Below are 15750 nucleotides of genomic sequence, written 5' to 3'. Positions count from 1 at the left end.
GCCCCTCCCCTGCTTGCTATCTCTCTCTCTCTCTCTCTCTCTGTTAAAAATAAACATTAAAAGAAAAAATTTTTTAAAAAGGTGGAAGAGTTACTATAGAGCAAAACAAATATATATAGCAAAAAATTCCACTCCCAAGGGAAATGAAAATATATGTCCACACAAAAATTTGTATACTAATGTCCATAGCAGCATTATTCACAATAATCAAAAAGTGGAAACAACCCAAATGTCTATCAAATGATGACTATAAAACCAAAATATGGTATACCCACAGAATAAAATATTACTTGGGCATTTTAAAAAAGGAATGATGTTCAGATGCATGCTATAAGACACATAAACCTTGAAAACATTACACTAAATGAAATAAGCCAATCACAAAAGGCCACGTATTGAATGATTCCATTTATAGGAAATGTCCGGAATAGTACATCCACAGAGATGAAATTGAATTAGCGGTTTCCAAAGGGCTGAGTAAAGGAGGAAATGAGGAGTGACTGCAAATTCGTATGGAGTTTCTTTTGGAGGGAGTGTCCTGAAATTAGAAAGGTGATCAATGCACCACTGTGTCAATATACTGAAAAACAGTACTGATTGTACACATTGTAATATATGAATTATATCTCAATAAAGCTGTTGTCTTAAAAAAGAAACCTGGGGCGACTGGGACGCTAAGTCAGTTGAGTATCCAACTCTTGACTTCAGATGAGGGCATGATCCCAGGGTCATGGGATCAGGCCCTGCATCAGGCTCCATGCTGCACATGGAACCTGCTTAAGATCCTCTCTCTCTCCCTCTGCCACTCTCCCTTGCTCATGTGCACATGCACTCTATCTCTAAAAAAAATAAAATAAAATTTAAAAAACTGCTCCCTTGTGATCATATATATTTTGAGGCCACCCATTCTGCCAAAAAAAAAAAGACCACAATATGCTCTTTCATTGTCTGATATCTCCTATCTCTACAAACTGCTTGTTCTGAGGTTATAAGACACCAAATTAGCAACTAATGTAGTTGAACCAGCACTTAAACTAAATGGAAAAGTCCAGGGATGCCTGGGTGGCTCAGTCAGTTGAGCATCCAACTCTTGATTTCAACTCAGGTCATGATCTCACGGTTCATGGGATCAAGCCCCAGATTCTCTCTCTCCCTCTCTCTGCCCCTCCCCTGCTCACATGTTCTGTATCTGAAAATAAATAAACTTTAAAATAAATACTTTTACATAAACAAACAAAAAAAACCCAGAAAAGTCCAAGGTTCCCAAGTTTCTAAAAATGCCCATTAATCAAAAAATAGCAAAGTACCTATAACTACATTCAATCTACATGGGGGAGGGCACAAGCAGAAGGGGACACAGGAGTTTTCCTTGTATATATCCAAGGAATTAAATATTTCTTGATGATGAAAAAATAATTAACAAGTAGTGTCGTCAATGCCAATGAATATAATGTTAGTTTGCTCCTAATACTTAGGTTTAAAAAATACAATACACAGACTTAGAAACTCTTGTTCTAGCACCTAGCTGGTAACAGTTAATTGTTTATATTACATGCTACATGTCTTAACCAAGGCAAAGATCTTATAATAAATTACCATATTATGTAAAAGGCTGAACTAATGTCTAATAATATTAAATATTAACCTATTTGTAAAACCACTATATTTTACCACAGATTTGGTGAAGTCAAAATCTCCGACAATTCCTTGTTCACGATTTAAAGCAAATACATTGTTCTGATGAAGTGATCCATGAATTATGTCAGCCTTGTGCAATGTATGCAGGCCCTGGGCAACACCTCTCATGACCTTTAAAGCTTCCTACAGATAAAGCACACAAAAAAGAAGTCAGGAAGTAGGCAAATCATTTTAACACTGAATCTTTTCTTTAATTAAAAGACTTTTCCAGGAGAGTACCTCCAAATGATCCTTTAATAAGAATATAGCATAGAGAAGGAATTAAAGACCTGAAGCCCTGATTATGTAACATCATACACATATAACTTAAGACACTACAGCCCCTAAGATTGAGATTACAAATAATGAACATATAAAGCACCTAGAGAGACTAGTGTTACCAGATAAGAAGAATCAGGGCATCCTGTATTTTTATTACTAATTCAAATTTACAATACAAATTAAAGCTGTTACTTAAGCACTTATAATATCAAATACACTATACTATGCAATTTACATACAGCACAGCTTAAAGGTTATAAGCATGGGCTTTGGTACCAAAAGACCTAATTTCAATTCTCATCTTTGCCTCTTGCTGAGGACCCTGTGCAAGTCACTGAATCTCTGTGACCCTCATTTTTCTCATCTGTATATAACAGCATCACAGGGTTGATGTGACAATGAAATAGCCTGATACCAGGCAAAATTTTACATAATATATAAAGCATGTAGTATTCCCTCTAACATTAGGTGTTATTTTCTCATTTATTAGAAATAGTGTTTTTTACTCACTTCTGAAGTTAAAGGCACACTGGCTTGAACAGCACTCAGGTTTGCCCGAGGATAGTACGGGACCATCAGATAAGCCATAGGATCAGACTAAAAGCAAAACAGAATGAAACTCAAAGTGAAAAATTCTTCAATGTATTTTCAGTATACAGTGATTATACAAAATAAATTTCTCTTTATGTTAAAAGGAATGAACTACCTTTTTAAAGCTTGGAGGTAAAACTGTAAATAAAATGTTTTCTGTAAGAGATTAGCATAAAAACTTTACCAGGGTACCTGGATAGCTCAGTTGGTTAAGTGTCCGACTTCAGCTCAGGTCATGATATCGCGGACTGTGAGTTCGAGCCCTGTGTCAGGGTCTGTGCTATCAGCGCAAAGCCTGCTTCAGATCCTCTGTCCCCCCGCCTCTCTCTCTGTCCACCCCCATTATGCTCTCTCTCTCAAAAATAAAATAAACATTAAAAAAAAAACTTTACCTTACACAAAAATAGGAATATCAGTGGTAGCAACCCAGAATCTTCTTTAGTTTCTCTCCAAGCTCTGTGATAGGCAGCTGTTCTCTGAATCACCCTGGCTTCTGTGTCCACATCTACAGAATAGCCCTGATACCAGAAAAAGAGGCAATGATAATCCCAACATTAAGAATCCTACTATAGTTATACATCATTCCAACTTAAACATAGTAATTATAAATTAAATTACATCTAATTTTATTTTTTAATTGTATAAGTTCCTTTTCTACCTGCTTTGAATATATAAATTTCCTTTATAATTTAGAAAGAACAATTCTACCTATACCTTAATAAATATTCTATAACACACTGCCACAATGGCCAAATTAATTATCCTATTATGATAAACAGTTTCCCAGATCAGTAAAGTAGCCAAAGAGAAGACTGTATTGGCAAAATAGCTGAGATTTCTAAGAGAAGCATAAGAAAATAAGAACTTTAAAAGGCTAGAATTGGACAGAAAGTAATAAGTTCACCCAAAAAAGAAAACCAAGTATATCCAATTAAAGACATGTGTTATTTAGGGAAATGAGGGAAACTCTGAATTCAAAATTAGGTCTGGCAGCCAAACTGGAAGCATAATCATCAGGCTAGTCAACTCATATAATTCAAAAAACAAGCAGTGGATTTTCACTTTCCTGAAAGTAATGCCACCACTCCCCTGTAATATGTCTGAATCTCCCATAAATCAAAACTTAAACTTACCTTTAAAAGAATTATCTGTCCATTTACCTCAGAACAAACCAAAGGGCGCTTGCCACTAAGTTCCTTCATGGGCTCAGCATCAAGAAGATCCCGTTCCAAACTCATAGTAAGAAGACCACCAGATTTCTAGGCACAAATTTTTGTTACAGTTGAAGAATCCAAACAATTCCACTACTTTTAAATCATCGACATAATTAACTACATGCTATGAGATGGTTTGAACATCATCAACCCTACTAGAGAAACCAATAAAATAAAAATACCGAAAGCTTCCTAGTTTTTTTAGTTCCTAGCTCTTGAAATCCTCTCACCCAAAGTATAATCAACATACATGTAATGGCTGCTACAGTTCCAGAACAAATTCTAAATATAACTGGGTTAATCAGACATGCATCCAAAAAACCCTGATGTTTACTTGGAAAACTTCATGTGTTTCCTAAAAAATATTAAAATGATGACAAATACAAAGAAGGTTGCATAATGAGAATGAGAACTCTAAAAATTATGACCCCTATGAAGTAATTCTAACACCTCTGCCTCTGAAGTGGAATCCTCAAAAGTGAAAATAGCTTTCAAATATTTTGATTCTATTAGATATTTCTGCCACTTTTTAAAAGGAATAAAATTTTTGCACTAAAACCTGACTACCAACATTTTAGATCAAGGTAAATCTTATCATGGTGTAGTTTTAGTAAGAAGGGTTGCAAAAGTGTTTTCTGGTTTTTATTTTTATGTGTTGTCAATATATTTAAGTAAACCACAAAATATAATCAACCAACAGGGGTTTCCTAGGCATACATCACAGTCAAACAACTTAAAATCAATAAAAGAGTCCATCAGCTATGATTAAAATGTTTTATAATGTTCCATAATGAAGAGATCAGCACATTTTTAAAAACTAATTTCCAAGTCCTACACAGCACCACATACTCACCCACCATGCATCCTACATGAGAGAGTGTCTAAGCTAGAATTAAATAATTATGAGGAAAACACCACATTATTTTAAAGTCTAGCCTGGAAAAATTTGATAGTAATTGCTGTAACAATTTAAGGAGACTTTAATTTTACATATTTATAGTTCCTAAGTCTATGTGTACAACTCTTTCTGTACTACATTTAAGCTATTATCATGAGTTTAATGACAATCTTACAGAATAGATATTTCATCTAGTCCCTTATCCTTAGCAGACAATATAAAACACAGAGCTAATAGACTCTGCCCTAAGAGTCAGAGTTTACCAATCCTGCTCTATACTGCCCTTCTATCTAATACATTGATCTCCCAGGCTTTGAATCCTGCCTACCTAGAAAACTATACCCATGTCAACATCTCTACTTAACCAGTTCTCTAGAATTCTTTACTACCTGTTTTAACTTAAAAAATATATTCTGCTTAAATTCCTCATGAATGGCACTGTCCTGCTTTTATTCTAACTCCTTTAAGTTTATTTATTTTGAGAGAGAGAGAGAGAGTGAGGGAAAGAGAGAGCATGTGAGTGGAGGAGGGTCAGAGAGAAAGGGAAAGAGAATCCCAAGAAGTCTCCAGTTGTCAGCACAGCTGACAGGGGCTTGATCTCACAAACTGTGACATCATGATCTGGGCTGGAATCAGTCACATATTTAACCGATTCAGCCAACCAGGCACCCCTATTCTAACTCTTGAAACAATAGCTAAAACTGTTTTATCATTTAAGAAAATAAACACCTGTCATTCAAACAAGTGCCATGCAATGTACTGAATAGACATGAAGAAAAAACAGAAACAAACATGCAAATTAATATAAACATTAAAATACAATATGCCAATACTAAAGACAATCTTGAGGAAAAGTTCTAACATTACCCAAAAACTATTCATCAGGAACATTTTCATAGTAAGGATAAATTTAACACTAACACACGATTGTACCATCACTTTTAACCTCTCTGCAGAGTAGTAATTTTCAGGGGCAACAAAGCTTACCATGTACTTAAGTAATCCTATTTCAGGAAAAAGGAGAGGCAGCTCAGGAAACCATTTATGTACCAAGCTATTCAGCTTCTCCTAAATTTAAAAAATATTTTTATTAAGGATCTATATGTATGTGTATAGGTCATATATATTCAATTGTGACATGTTGGTCTTCAGGAAAAAAAAACATACCAGTAACTCCCTTATTGTATCTCTAACAAGATACATAATCTATTGTATATAGATAGCCTAATAAGATACGTAATCACTGACTTTGCCTTCTACCACAAGAAATATCATCTTGGATCTCAATTACCGAGTCATCTTGGATCTCAATTACCATCTTACTAATAGAAGAAAAACTTAATTACCAATTTTACTCTTGGTATACATAAATAGGCACAATATCTTGCCTAAAATCAAAGTATATAATCACTTCCAAGCTAAAATGAAAATGTGTGTTGATAACATCAATTTGCATCATAGAATCGTCATCATTTCTCAAAATATTAAGAACACACTTAACATTTTAAAATAATAGCTATTTCATTTAGGAGAGAAAAAATCATAAAAGCCTTGAAAGAAACAAATATGCAGCCCTACAAAAGCTACTGTGAAGCAAATGTGAAAACTGAGGATCCTTAGAAAAGTCACTTGTCACATTTATTAAGTAAAACTTTTGGATACTTGTCAAGTCACTGGGAGACAGCTATTTATCCAAGGTTCATAAGGCAAATAATTAAATACACATAAGGAAAATAATTAAATACACAGTCAGATGAGATTACTATAAACTATAACACTTTAAATGTGTATTATTTTCATTGTATTTTTAATGTTCAAAGCAGTGTCTACCTTACTTGTTCCCCATAACATCCATGAAACATAAAATAGTCTTTCCATTTTAAAATGGAAAAGATCCTTCCATTTTAAAAAGAAAATACACTCACAAACTCTCCTAAATATTAGCATAAGAATAGAGACTTAAAGAGGTAATTTCCCCCAAAAAATCAGGTAGTTGCATTCTGTTATATTCTTCAACTAAATTATGCTGCCCCATTAGTGTTTTCATTGCAGCATTACGTTAAAACAGTGTTCATTTAGATTTTAATAAAGGAAAAAATCTTTAGCTTTGTATGAAACAGAAAACATGCAGTATGCAAAAGTATGTTTGTGTTATAATCTTGATTCTTGCAAAAACAGGCAGAAAGTAGACTAAAAGGAAGTTAAGTAAAAAGTTAACAGTGATTACTACTGTTATAACTGTATGGAAAAGTTACAGGTGATTTTTTTCCTCTTTATAATTTTCTGTGATTTCCACATTTGGTACAATGGTTATGAATTATTTTCTCATCAGAAATTAACTTCTAAAGTCACATAAACATTACTATGCAAACATAACTATGCCAATATAATCTCCAGCCTTGTCATTATAGTCTACTTCATAAAATGGATATATGAATTCAATTTCTAGAGTAAAAACTAATTCAAAACTTCAAAGAATTAAATACTTACATATTCCTCCTGCTCACGATAAACTTCCTGAAAGACACTATTGCGCAAGTCAGTTATTTCTTGTTTTATTTTCTCAATTTCAGATCCATCATGGTCATCAGACTTTAACCAGAAAGAAAAAAGTGACCTTACAGGTTTATTAAAGTAGACTCAAAACAAGTCTTCCTAGTATACTAGAATATAACTTCTATAACAAATCGCTCTGATTTCTATGTATCCTTCTGTACCTAGCACATAACAGACCCTCATAACACCCGCTGAATTAATATTTATTACTTTATTCTAACACTGATTTTTCCCAAACCTACAAAAAGGATTAAAAACTAAAGACATAAATCAACACAGATTTTTCTAGTCTCTTAATTTGCTATACATTTTCTCCAAGAAGATGACCAACTGCCATCACAAAGTAAATGTCAAGAATAGGAACAAGAATACAATTACATTCCCTGGAATTGTTTTCTACATGAGATTTGGTTTAAAAAAAAAAATGAGTAAATGTATGGTATGTCTATTAAAGGAAAGACAATGTAGGACTCACAAAGACTCCACAAAACTCCAATAATAAATTAGCCACCTTAAAAAGTACGTATGTTTTCAACATTGTATTTCTCCAAAAGTTAAAAAATTTCAACTAAAAAAGACCCCATTCCCCACAGCCCAAAATAGAATAAGAAGCTAGAAAAATCTTTAAACCATTAAATTAGTTTCACTTCAAGCCCAATTAAGTGCTCCAAAGAGGAAGAGAGACAGTTCAAGTTGGATTAAGATATAATGAGGATTCCTTTTGTCTGTAAATCAAATCCTCAAGGGAACCCAAGGAATTACAAATTTATTCAATTTCAAACCTAAAGCAGAAGGTTAGTCCAGATTAGAGTGTCTTAATTCTTCCAGTTCTATTATCATATGAAAACAACTTAGTATATTCACAAGAAATAGTTTGTCCAGCCATTAAAAAGAGAGCTAACAAAAAACATCATGATCTTAAAAATACTTCAGGACAAAATTCTACCTTTAGAGGAGTACCTTGCTTTAATAGGTGTATATTGTAACAGGTATTGTAACAGTCTAAACCAAAAGAATTTTTAAATTATTCTCAAGGATTTACAGTTACTAAAAACCAAGGCAGCAATATAAAATGTTTCTAAAGAACATTTAATGACATGGTAAAATGTTTACCCTATTAATGTAATAATTTTACTTACATACAAAGAAAAAACATGAAATATATAAAACAAAATGTAAATAATGGTTCTCCTATTTTAAAGAATGTATTTACACATTACTTTGACGAAGCAGAGTAAAATGAGGTACACACAGAATTCAGCAAGAACCAAGAGTTTCCTTACTTCTTCCAAATTATTCTTTTCAACCAATTTCCATCTCAGTCGAGCTTTTAAATTTTTCAGTGTCTTTTTAATGGACAGCAAGTGATCCACATTGGGGCTTTTATTTAAATATTCGATAATCTGCCTCTTAAACTAAGTAAGAAAAAAAGTTATTGTATTTTCAAAACATAGACAACAATATTTATTGAAGTCACTTACTGACCATTTATTATATTTCTATTAAAATTCAACTAGTATTGAACTGAGTTCAGAATGAAATAAGAAATTCTACAATTTTCAACAATACAATTCTACTAACTGATTTCTTAGTTACCACATTTCTTTTCAGAATATCAGTCCCAGCAATCAAAGTAGCAAAGGGCAAAGAAATATTTCAAGCTGAGACCCACAATGAGACACATTTTGCTAGAGATGATGCAAACTGGGATTTCTAGTGAGGATGTAAACTGAAATTACCTTTCCCCAAAGTAGTTTGACAATATGTATCAAGTTTTTCTTTTTTTTTTTTTTCTTAATTTTTTTTAACGTTTATTTATTTTTGAGACAGAGAAAGACAGAGCATGAACAGGGGAGGGGCAGAGAGAGAGGGAGACACAGAATCTGAAACGGGCTCCAGGCTCTGAGCTGCCAGCACAGAGCCCGACGTGGGGCTTGAACTCACGGATCATGAGATCATGACCTGAGCCCAAGTCAGACACTTGACCGACTGAGCCACCCAGGCGCCCCAGTATGTATCAAGTTTTAAGAGTGTTCATTCCTTTTGGGACACCTGGGTGGCTTAGTAGACTAAGTGTACGCTCCTGATTTCAGCTGAGGTCATGATCTCTGATTTCGTGAGATACAGCCTCACATCAGGCTCCTTGACAGCACAGAGCCTGCTTGGGATTCTTTCTTTTTCCCTCTCTCCGTCCCTCCCTCTCCCTCTCTCTCTCATAATAAGCTCTAAAGACAAATGTTCACTCCTTTTGACTTAGTAATTAACAATTTTTGGGAATCTATCTTAAAAACACACAAAATTATGCAAAAGAGTATGTACAGTGTTATTCATGGTTAAAAAAAATTAGAAGTAACCTGAACATCTAACACAGATGAAAGGTTAAATCATGTTATACATCTATGCAAATGATGATGTTATAGTTGCTCAAAATGACAGTATAGAAGAATCATTAATCACATAGGCAATATTCATAATACACCATTAAATGAAGAAACATCTTCAAAACAACTTACAACACAGTGCAATCAATGCACGAGACATATATATATATATATATCTCAGTGTGTGTGTGTATAAGTCACCATCCAAAAAGAAAATACTCTGAAACTGGCACTGATCATTAGGCAAGGGGATTATAATTGATATTTTTACTTCTCCTTATCTTTCTGTTTTTAGCAAATTTTCTACTGTAAACTTGTATAGGCATAAAGATAACAACTTTTTTTTTTGTTTTGTCTCCATTATACTTAATTTATTTTTTTATTCTTGATTATTTATTCTACACAGACATTTAGAATAGAGCAAGGACTCATCAAGTTTAGTTGAATATTACATACCACCTCTAATTTAGTCCCACAGATGAAACCACACTAAGTTTAAACATAAGTAACATTACCACAAGTAACATTATCCATGTTCTGGATACCCATCACCAGGGAAATGTTAAACCCCAATGATACAGATTTAAACCTCAAAAGTATCATTCTAACTATAAGGTTTTTTGGTTTTGTTTTTGTTTTTTGATTTACCAAATTGGGGTCTTCACAGATCCTGACTCACAGATTTCTTTTTTGTTTTTAAAAATTTCAAGTTTTTATTTTAATTCTACTTAGTTAACACAGAGTTGTAATATTAGTTTCAGAAATAGAATTTAGTGATTTATCACTTACATAGAACACTCAGGGCTCATCACAGTAAGTGCTCTCCCAATACCCATCACCCATTTAGCGCATCACCCATCCACCTCCTCTCCAGCAATCCTCAATTTGCTCTCCATAGTTAAGAGTCTCTTATGGTTTGTCTCCCTCTCTTCTTTTTTCTTCCTTTCCCCTACGTTCATCTGTTTTGTTTCTTAAATTCCACATGAGTGAAATCGTATGGTATTTGTCTTTCTCTGACTTATTTCACTTAGCATAATACACTGTAGCTCCATCCACACATCCATGTCATTGCAAATGGCAAAATTTCATTATTTTTGATGACTAATATTCCATTGTGTGTCTATGCATATATACACCCCCCACATCTTTACCCAGCAATTGCACTACTAGGTATTTACACAAAGGATAGAAAAATAGGGATTCAAAGGGGCACATGTACCCTGATGTTTACAGTGGCATTATCAACAATAGTCAAATTATGGAAAGAACCCAAATGTCCAACAACTAACGAATTAATAAAGAAGATGTGGTAAAGGTTAGGTTTTAAAGAATACAAGGAAATCAAAGATTTATAACAATCAAAAAATTCAACATTTTTTATCAACTAAATTGTTGTTTCCACTGTAGGATGAATTTAATTACAAATCAGCTAACAATGGCTACACTGTTTTCCTAGCAATAATAAATAATTACCTACACACTGGATATTAAACTATTTGAAAAAAAACTTAAGTCCTAAAAAATTCAAAGCATCAATATATAAGACCAAAAAAATAAAGCATAATCCAACCTCAATACTGTCCTTGTACTTGGATTGTACTGTAGCGATAAGCCTTTCCTCTAAACGGATCTTTTGTAGTACTTGACTATATGTATTTAAAATGATCTCCTTGTCTGCATCACCTTGCTCCTAAGTGAAATAAATCATACATATGGAATTAATGACAAGAGTATCCAAAATAATTTAAACCTACAATAACAATGAATAAACTTTAAAATGTTGCCTTTAAGAAATTTCTATTTCAGGGGCGCCTGGGTGGCGCAGTCGGTTAAGCGTCCGACTTCAGCCAGGTCACGATCTCGCGGTCCGGGAGTTCGAGCCCCGCGTCAGGCTCTGGGCTGATGGCTCAGAGCCTGGAGCCTGTTTCCGATTCTGTGTCTCCCTCTCTCTCTGCCCCTCCCCCGTTCATGCTCTGTCTCTCTCTGTCCCAAAAATAAATAAACGTTTAAAAAAAAAAAAAAAAGAAATTTCTATTTCAAAGTATTTCTTAAACATGTATCTTTTTCTAAGCAAAAGAGAGACTGATGTCAAAGATGTTCATATAGGAAATTTTGCTCCCATTACACTATTATTCCTATACCTTTCTAGAGTAGTATTAAAGGAAATCAGGGATACCACTCCATTAAATGTAGGAACTAAACAGAACTTCAACACTTTAAATTATTTTTAGAAATCATCTATTAAACACTTCTAAAATCAAGTCTGACAAAGAAGTAAGAACTTCCAGTTATAAAATAAATATGTCATGGAGATGAAAAGTACACCACAGAAAACATAGTCAATAACACTGCAATAATGTTACAAAATAAACATACAGTGACTAAGCTTATCCTGGTGAGCACTGTGTGATGTACAGAATTGTCAAATTACTATGTTGTAACCTGAAACTAATATAATGCTATATATTAATCATACTTCAACAATAAAATAATAAAATAATAAAAGTAAAGTTTGACTAAACCTTCTAAATACCGACTATTTGAAAATAGGGAAATACAGTAACATAGATGTATTTTTTAACGCTAATCTGAATAAGGTTGCAAGAGGTAAAAAAGAAATAAGTAAAATGAACAACATAACCAATGAAACTTTTGCAAGCAGCCTGAAAAACTGGGAAGGAGTCCCAGTAAGCAATAATAACATAAGGAGTTATACTAATTTCTAACTTGGCACAGCAATAGAGAACATACACAGTACCTAAAGGAAGATACTAATCAGTCTTGTGTATATACTTCGAAAGCTCTCCCAGATTTTATTTCAACTTTTCACAAATTCTAAAGAGTCTTTCTCTTTGAGTATGATAAACCCAAGAATCAAATGACACAGAAAGCTGATACACTCAGATTAAGAAGAATTTTCCTAGAATTTTTCCTAGAATTAATTTCCTAGGAGTTTTCCTAGAATTAAACATTAGGCTTTATTTTTAATGTGAAAAGTCCTATTAAATGAAAATATTACTCTGTGGTAGAATAAGAGTTTGCATTGTTCTTGGACTAGAACTTGGATTAGAACTTGACAGGGTTAAAAAAAAAAAAGAAAAGAACTTGACAGTGTTACTATTTTGAATAGGTCTATAAGAAGAAAACTAAGATCAGTCTTCATACTTTCTAAATAGCAAGAGAAACTATATTGCTTCAAAGGAAGCAATAATAAAGACTAACATTACTCACAATCAGAGAGAGCTCCAGCTCTTTGCAGACACTTGACTCAGTCTTCTCTAGGATTTCATCAATAACACCAATTGTGTCTTCAGAAGTTAGTGGTTCTTCCACAGAGAGATCGAAAGCCTCATTTGCAAAAAATTAAAACATGAAATATCTCATTTAATTACTTCAATTAGTATTGTGTCCTTATGCCTAGAACAGAGCATTAGCCTATGCACTGGGCAATGTGGCGGAAATAAGGATACACAAGAAAGATAAACTACCCTCACAAAACTTACACATCAAAGAAGAAAAGGTAAGGGGCACCAGGGTGGCTCAGTCAGTTAAGCATCTAACTCTTGATTTGGGGTCAGGTCATGATCTCACAGTTCGTGAGACTGAGCCCCCACGCTGGGCTGTGCAGACTGCTTGGGATTCTCTCTCTCCCTGTGTCTCTGCCCCTCCCCTGCTCACATGCACATTCTCACTCTCAAAATAAATAGACATTAAAAAAAAAAGTACACACATATTACACACTAAGTACAGATTTTTTTTTAACATAATCTGTGGTTAAGAGACAGAAGAGGACAATACAGAGGAAAAGTATGAAAAAAAACAAACAAACAGAAATAAGACCAAGATTTGGGGGGAGGGGGGAAAGTAAAAGAAGCAGTCTGACTAAAAGCTGGTAGGAATCTTGGGGCACCTGGGTGGCTCAGTCAGTTAAGTGACCAACTCTCAATTTCAGCTCAGGTCATGATCTTACAGTCCATCTCATGAGATGGAGCCCATCAGGCTCCATGCTGAGGGTGGAGCCTGCTTAAGATTCTCGCTTCCTCTGCCCCTCCCCCAACTGCATGTACACACACGCATGCACACACATGCTTTCACACTATCTAAAACAAAAAACAAAAAACTGGTAGGAACCTTAAGTGCTCAGGTGAAAAGTTAAAAGCTGATAAACAGTAAGCAGACAATGTCAGGCCTTTCAGATAAAAAAGGCCTTTAATTATACCTGCTATTTGGTGGTGACCTGCTAAGTATTTAGCAATCTGGAGATTAAAAATTAAAGATTAAACCCAGATGACTTCCATCTCATTAGGAAAACAAAGGTATTTTCTATCAGGAAATAGACTTTATTAAAATAAAGTGTTAAACAGAATAAAATCAAGGGCCCAAATTATAGAATATAAAGGTCATAACTAGTCACTTTGATTTCAGAGATTCAGATATGTGATTATGGAGATATGGATTTGGGATATGGAAATGAAAGAAAAGGGTAAGTGAGAGTTAACCTAAGCAGAGACACAATTCTGATCAATAATATAAGAAGATAAAGAAATAACTTAGTTATACTAATACATCTACTAAGAAGTGCCAAAAATGAAGAGTTCTGGAAGTAGCTGGAGATTAAAGACTTTTTTCCCAAAACAAAGCTAGAAATGCATGTTTGTAAATCATTCACACAGATAAATGCCACCATGGATATCCCTGCCCTTGCTGAGAAGGTTGTAAAGCAGACAGAAGAACAGAAAAAACAGAGAATCAGTATCAAAATGAGGCTGAAATTTAACTAGGTTTCTGAGTTCATTATACAAAACCATATGCCCCCATAGCTTTTAGAAAATTACATGGTGTTTTTACAGTAATAAATAAGAACTAAAAAGAATGATACACAAAACACCTTTTCTAATATCTAGTATCAACTAAGACTAGTGTTCTTCACTTATTTCAGATATCTTTAAGATATTTAAGATCTCTAGAACGGAAAAGATTTAAACACTGCCAAACAATTCACATATTTTAAGCATGACTAGTCAGTCAACTAATGTTAAAACACGTCTTGCTAAAAAGGAAACTAAACGAAGAGAAAGCTCTACTACCCTCTAAAACACATGTATATACAGTTACACTACAGCTATAGAATATACACTACAACTTGTAATAAATTCCAATAATACTGTCTTATACCCACAACAGCTTACTGAAGCTTTTTTCATATATACTCCTAGAGAATAGAAATATGTAGGTCCCTCACTCCTTCACCCCAGCCCTGTTCTCCTCAATCCCTTTCCTCCTTTTTCCCTCAGAAAAGTAGTAAATTATATTTGAAAAATTATTCCTAAAAAGCCCACATTCCCTGGTTTATGCTGCAACACCAACACCACCACTGGGCAGGAGCTCTTATTACCTTCACAGTGTTCTGGAACCATCCTACAAGACGTTGTAGAGAAACCTCTGTTTCACTTCTAACACTGGTGAACTCCTCTCTTTTACCACACTTCCAGTCATAAAATTTCTTAAGTATTTCTTCAGAGTTCACCCCTTCTTTGGCCTTTCCATATACTGCCTCTAAAGAGGTTGACAAATCCTACAGAAAGATATTTCTGTTTATTAAAGTTTAGTAACTTCATATTAGCATTCAAACACTATATTATAATCTATGAGAGATAAAAGTAGTATGTTGAATCCCTATCCTTGAGAATCTTATAAATAAAACTTCGAAAAGTTAGGTATGAAAGCATAAAACTACATAGAAGGTGATTTACTTGAACTATAATAGTGTAAGTTAGACAATTCTATTAAGGAAGACACTGAACATATACATGTACTTAAAAAGCATTTTTGAAAGGACTAGATGAGACCTTAGAGCCTAGTTGCTCTCTCTAGGAATCAAACTCTAAAAATGTTGCTGAGGGGCACCTGGGTGACTCAGTTAGTTGAGCATCCAACTCTTGATTTCGGCTCAGGTCATGATCTCAGGATCATGAGATTGAGTCCCACATTGGGCTCCATGCTCAGTGTGGAGCCTGCTTGGGATTCTCTCTCTCTCTCCCTCTGCCCCTTTCCCCACTCATGCTCTGTCTCTTTCTCTCTCAATTTTTTTAAAAAAATTTTTTTAAAAATTAGAAATGTCACTGAAGCAAGAGGAAAACTTAAAAGGTCC

At 34.1% G+C, this 15750-nt stretch overlaps 1 protein-coding gene across 2 annotated transcripts in view; it reads right to left on the bottom strand.

Moving 5' to 3' along the window:
• Positions 1-15750, bottom strand: part of STK31 (serine/threonine kinase 31) — a 76612-nt gene that overhangs the window by 23989 nt on the left and 36873 nt on the right. For both annotated transcript variants that reach the window (XM_030295015.2, XM_032592527.1), the window contains exons 12-21: positions 14995-15174; positions 12831-12947; positions 11170-11289; positions 8502-8633; positions 7153-7254; positions 5650-5730; positions 3684-3809; positions 2943-3068; positions 2470-2556; positions 1672-1821 (exon numbers count right to left, since the gene is read on the bottom strand). In XM_030295015.2, coding sequence (XP_030150875.2) covers positions 1672-1821; positions 2470-2556; positions 2943-3068; positions 3684-3809; positions 5650-5730; positions 7153-7254; positions 8502-8633; positions 11170-11289; positions 12831-12947; positions 14995-15174 — 1221 coding nt within the window. The remainder of the gene's footprint in view (positions 1-1671; positions 1822-2469; positions 2557-2942; positions 3069-3683; positions 3810-5649; positions 5731-7152; positions 7255-8501; positions 8634-11169; positions 11290-12830; positions 12948-14994; positions 15175-15750) is intronic.

Source organism: Lynx canadensis, chromosome A2, assembly GCF_007474595.2.
Source record: "Lynx canadensis isolate LIC74 chromosome A2, mLynCan4.pri.v2, whole genome shotgun sequence".
Classification (NCBI taxonomy): Eukaryota; Metazoa; Chordata; class Mammalia; order Carnivora; family Felidae; genus Lynx; species Lynx canadensis.
This window is presented reverse-complemented; position numbering and strand designations above follow the sequence as displayed.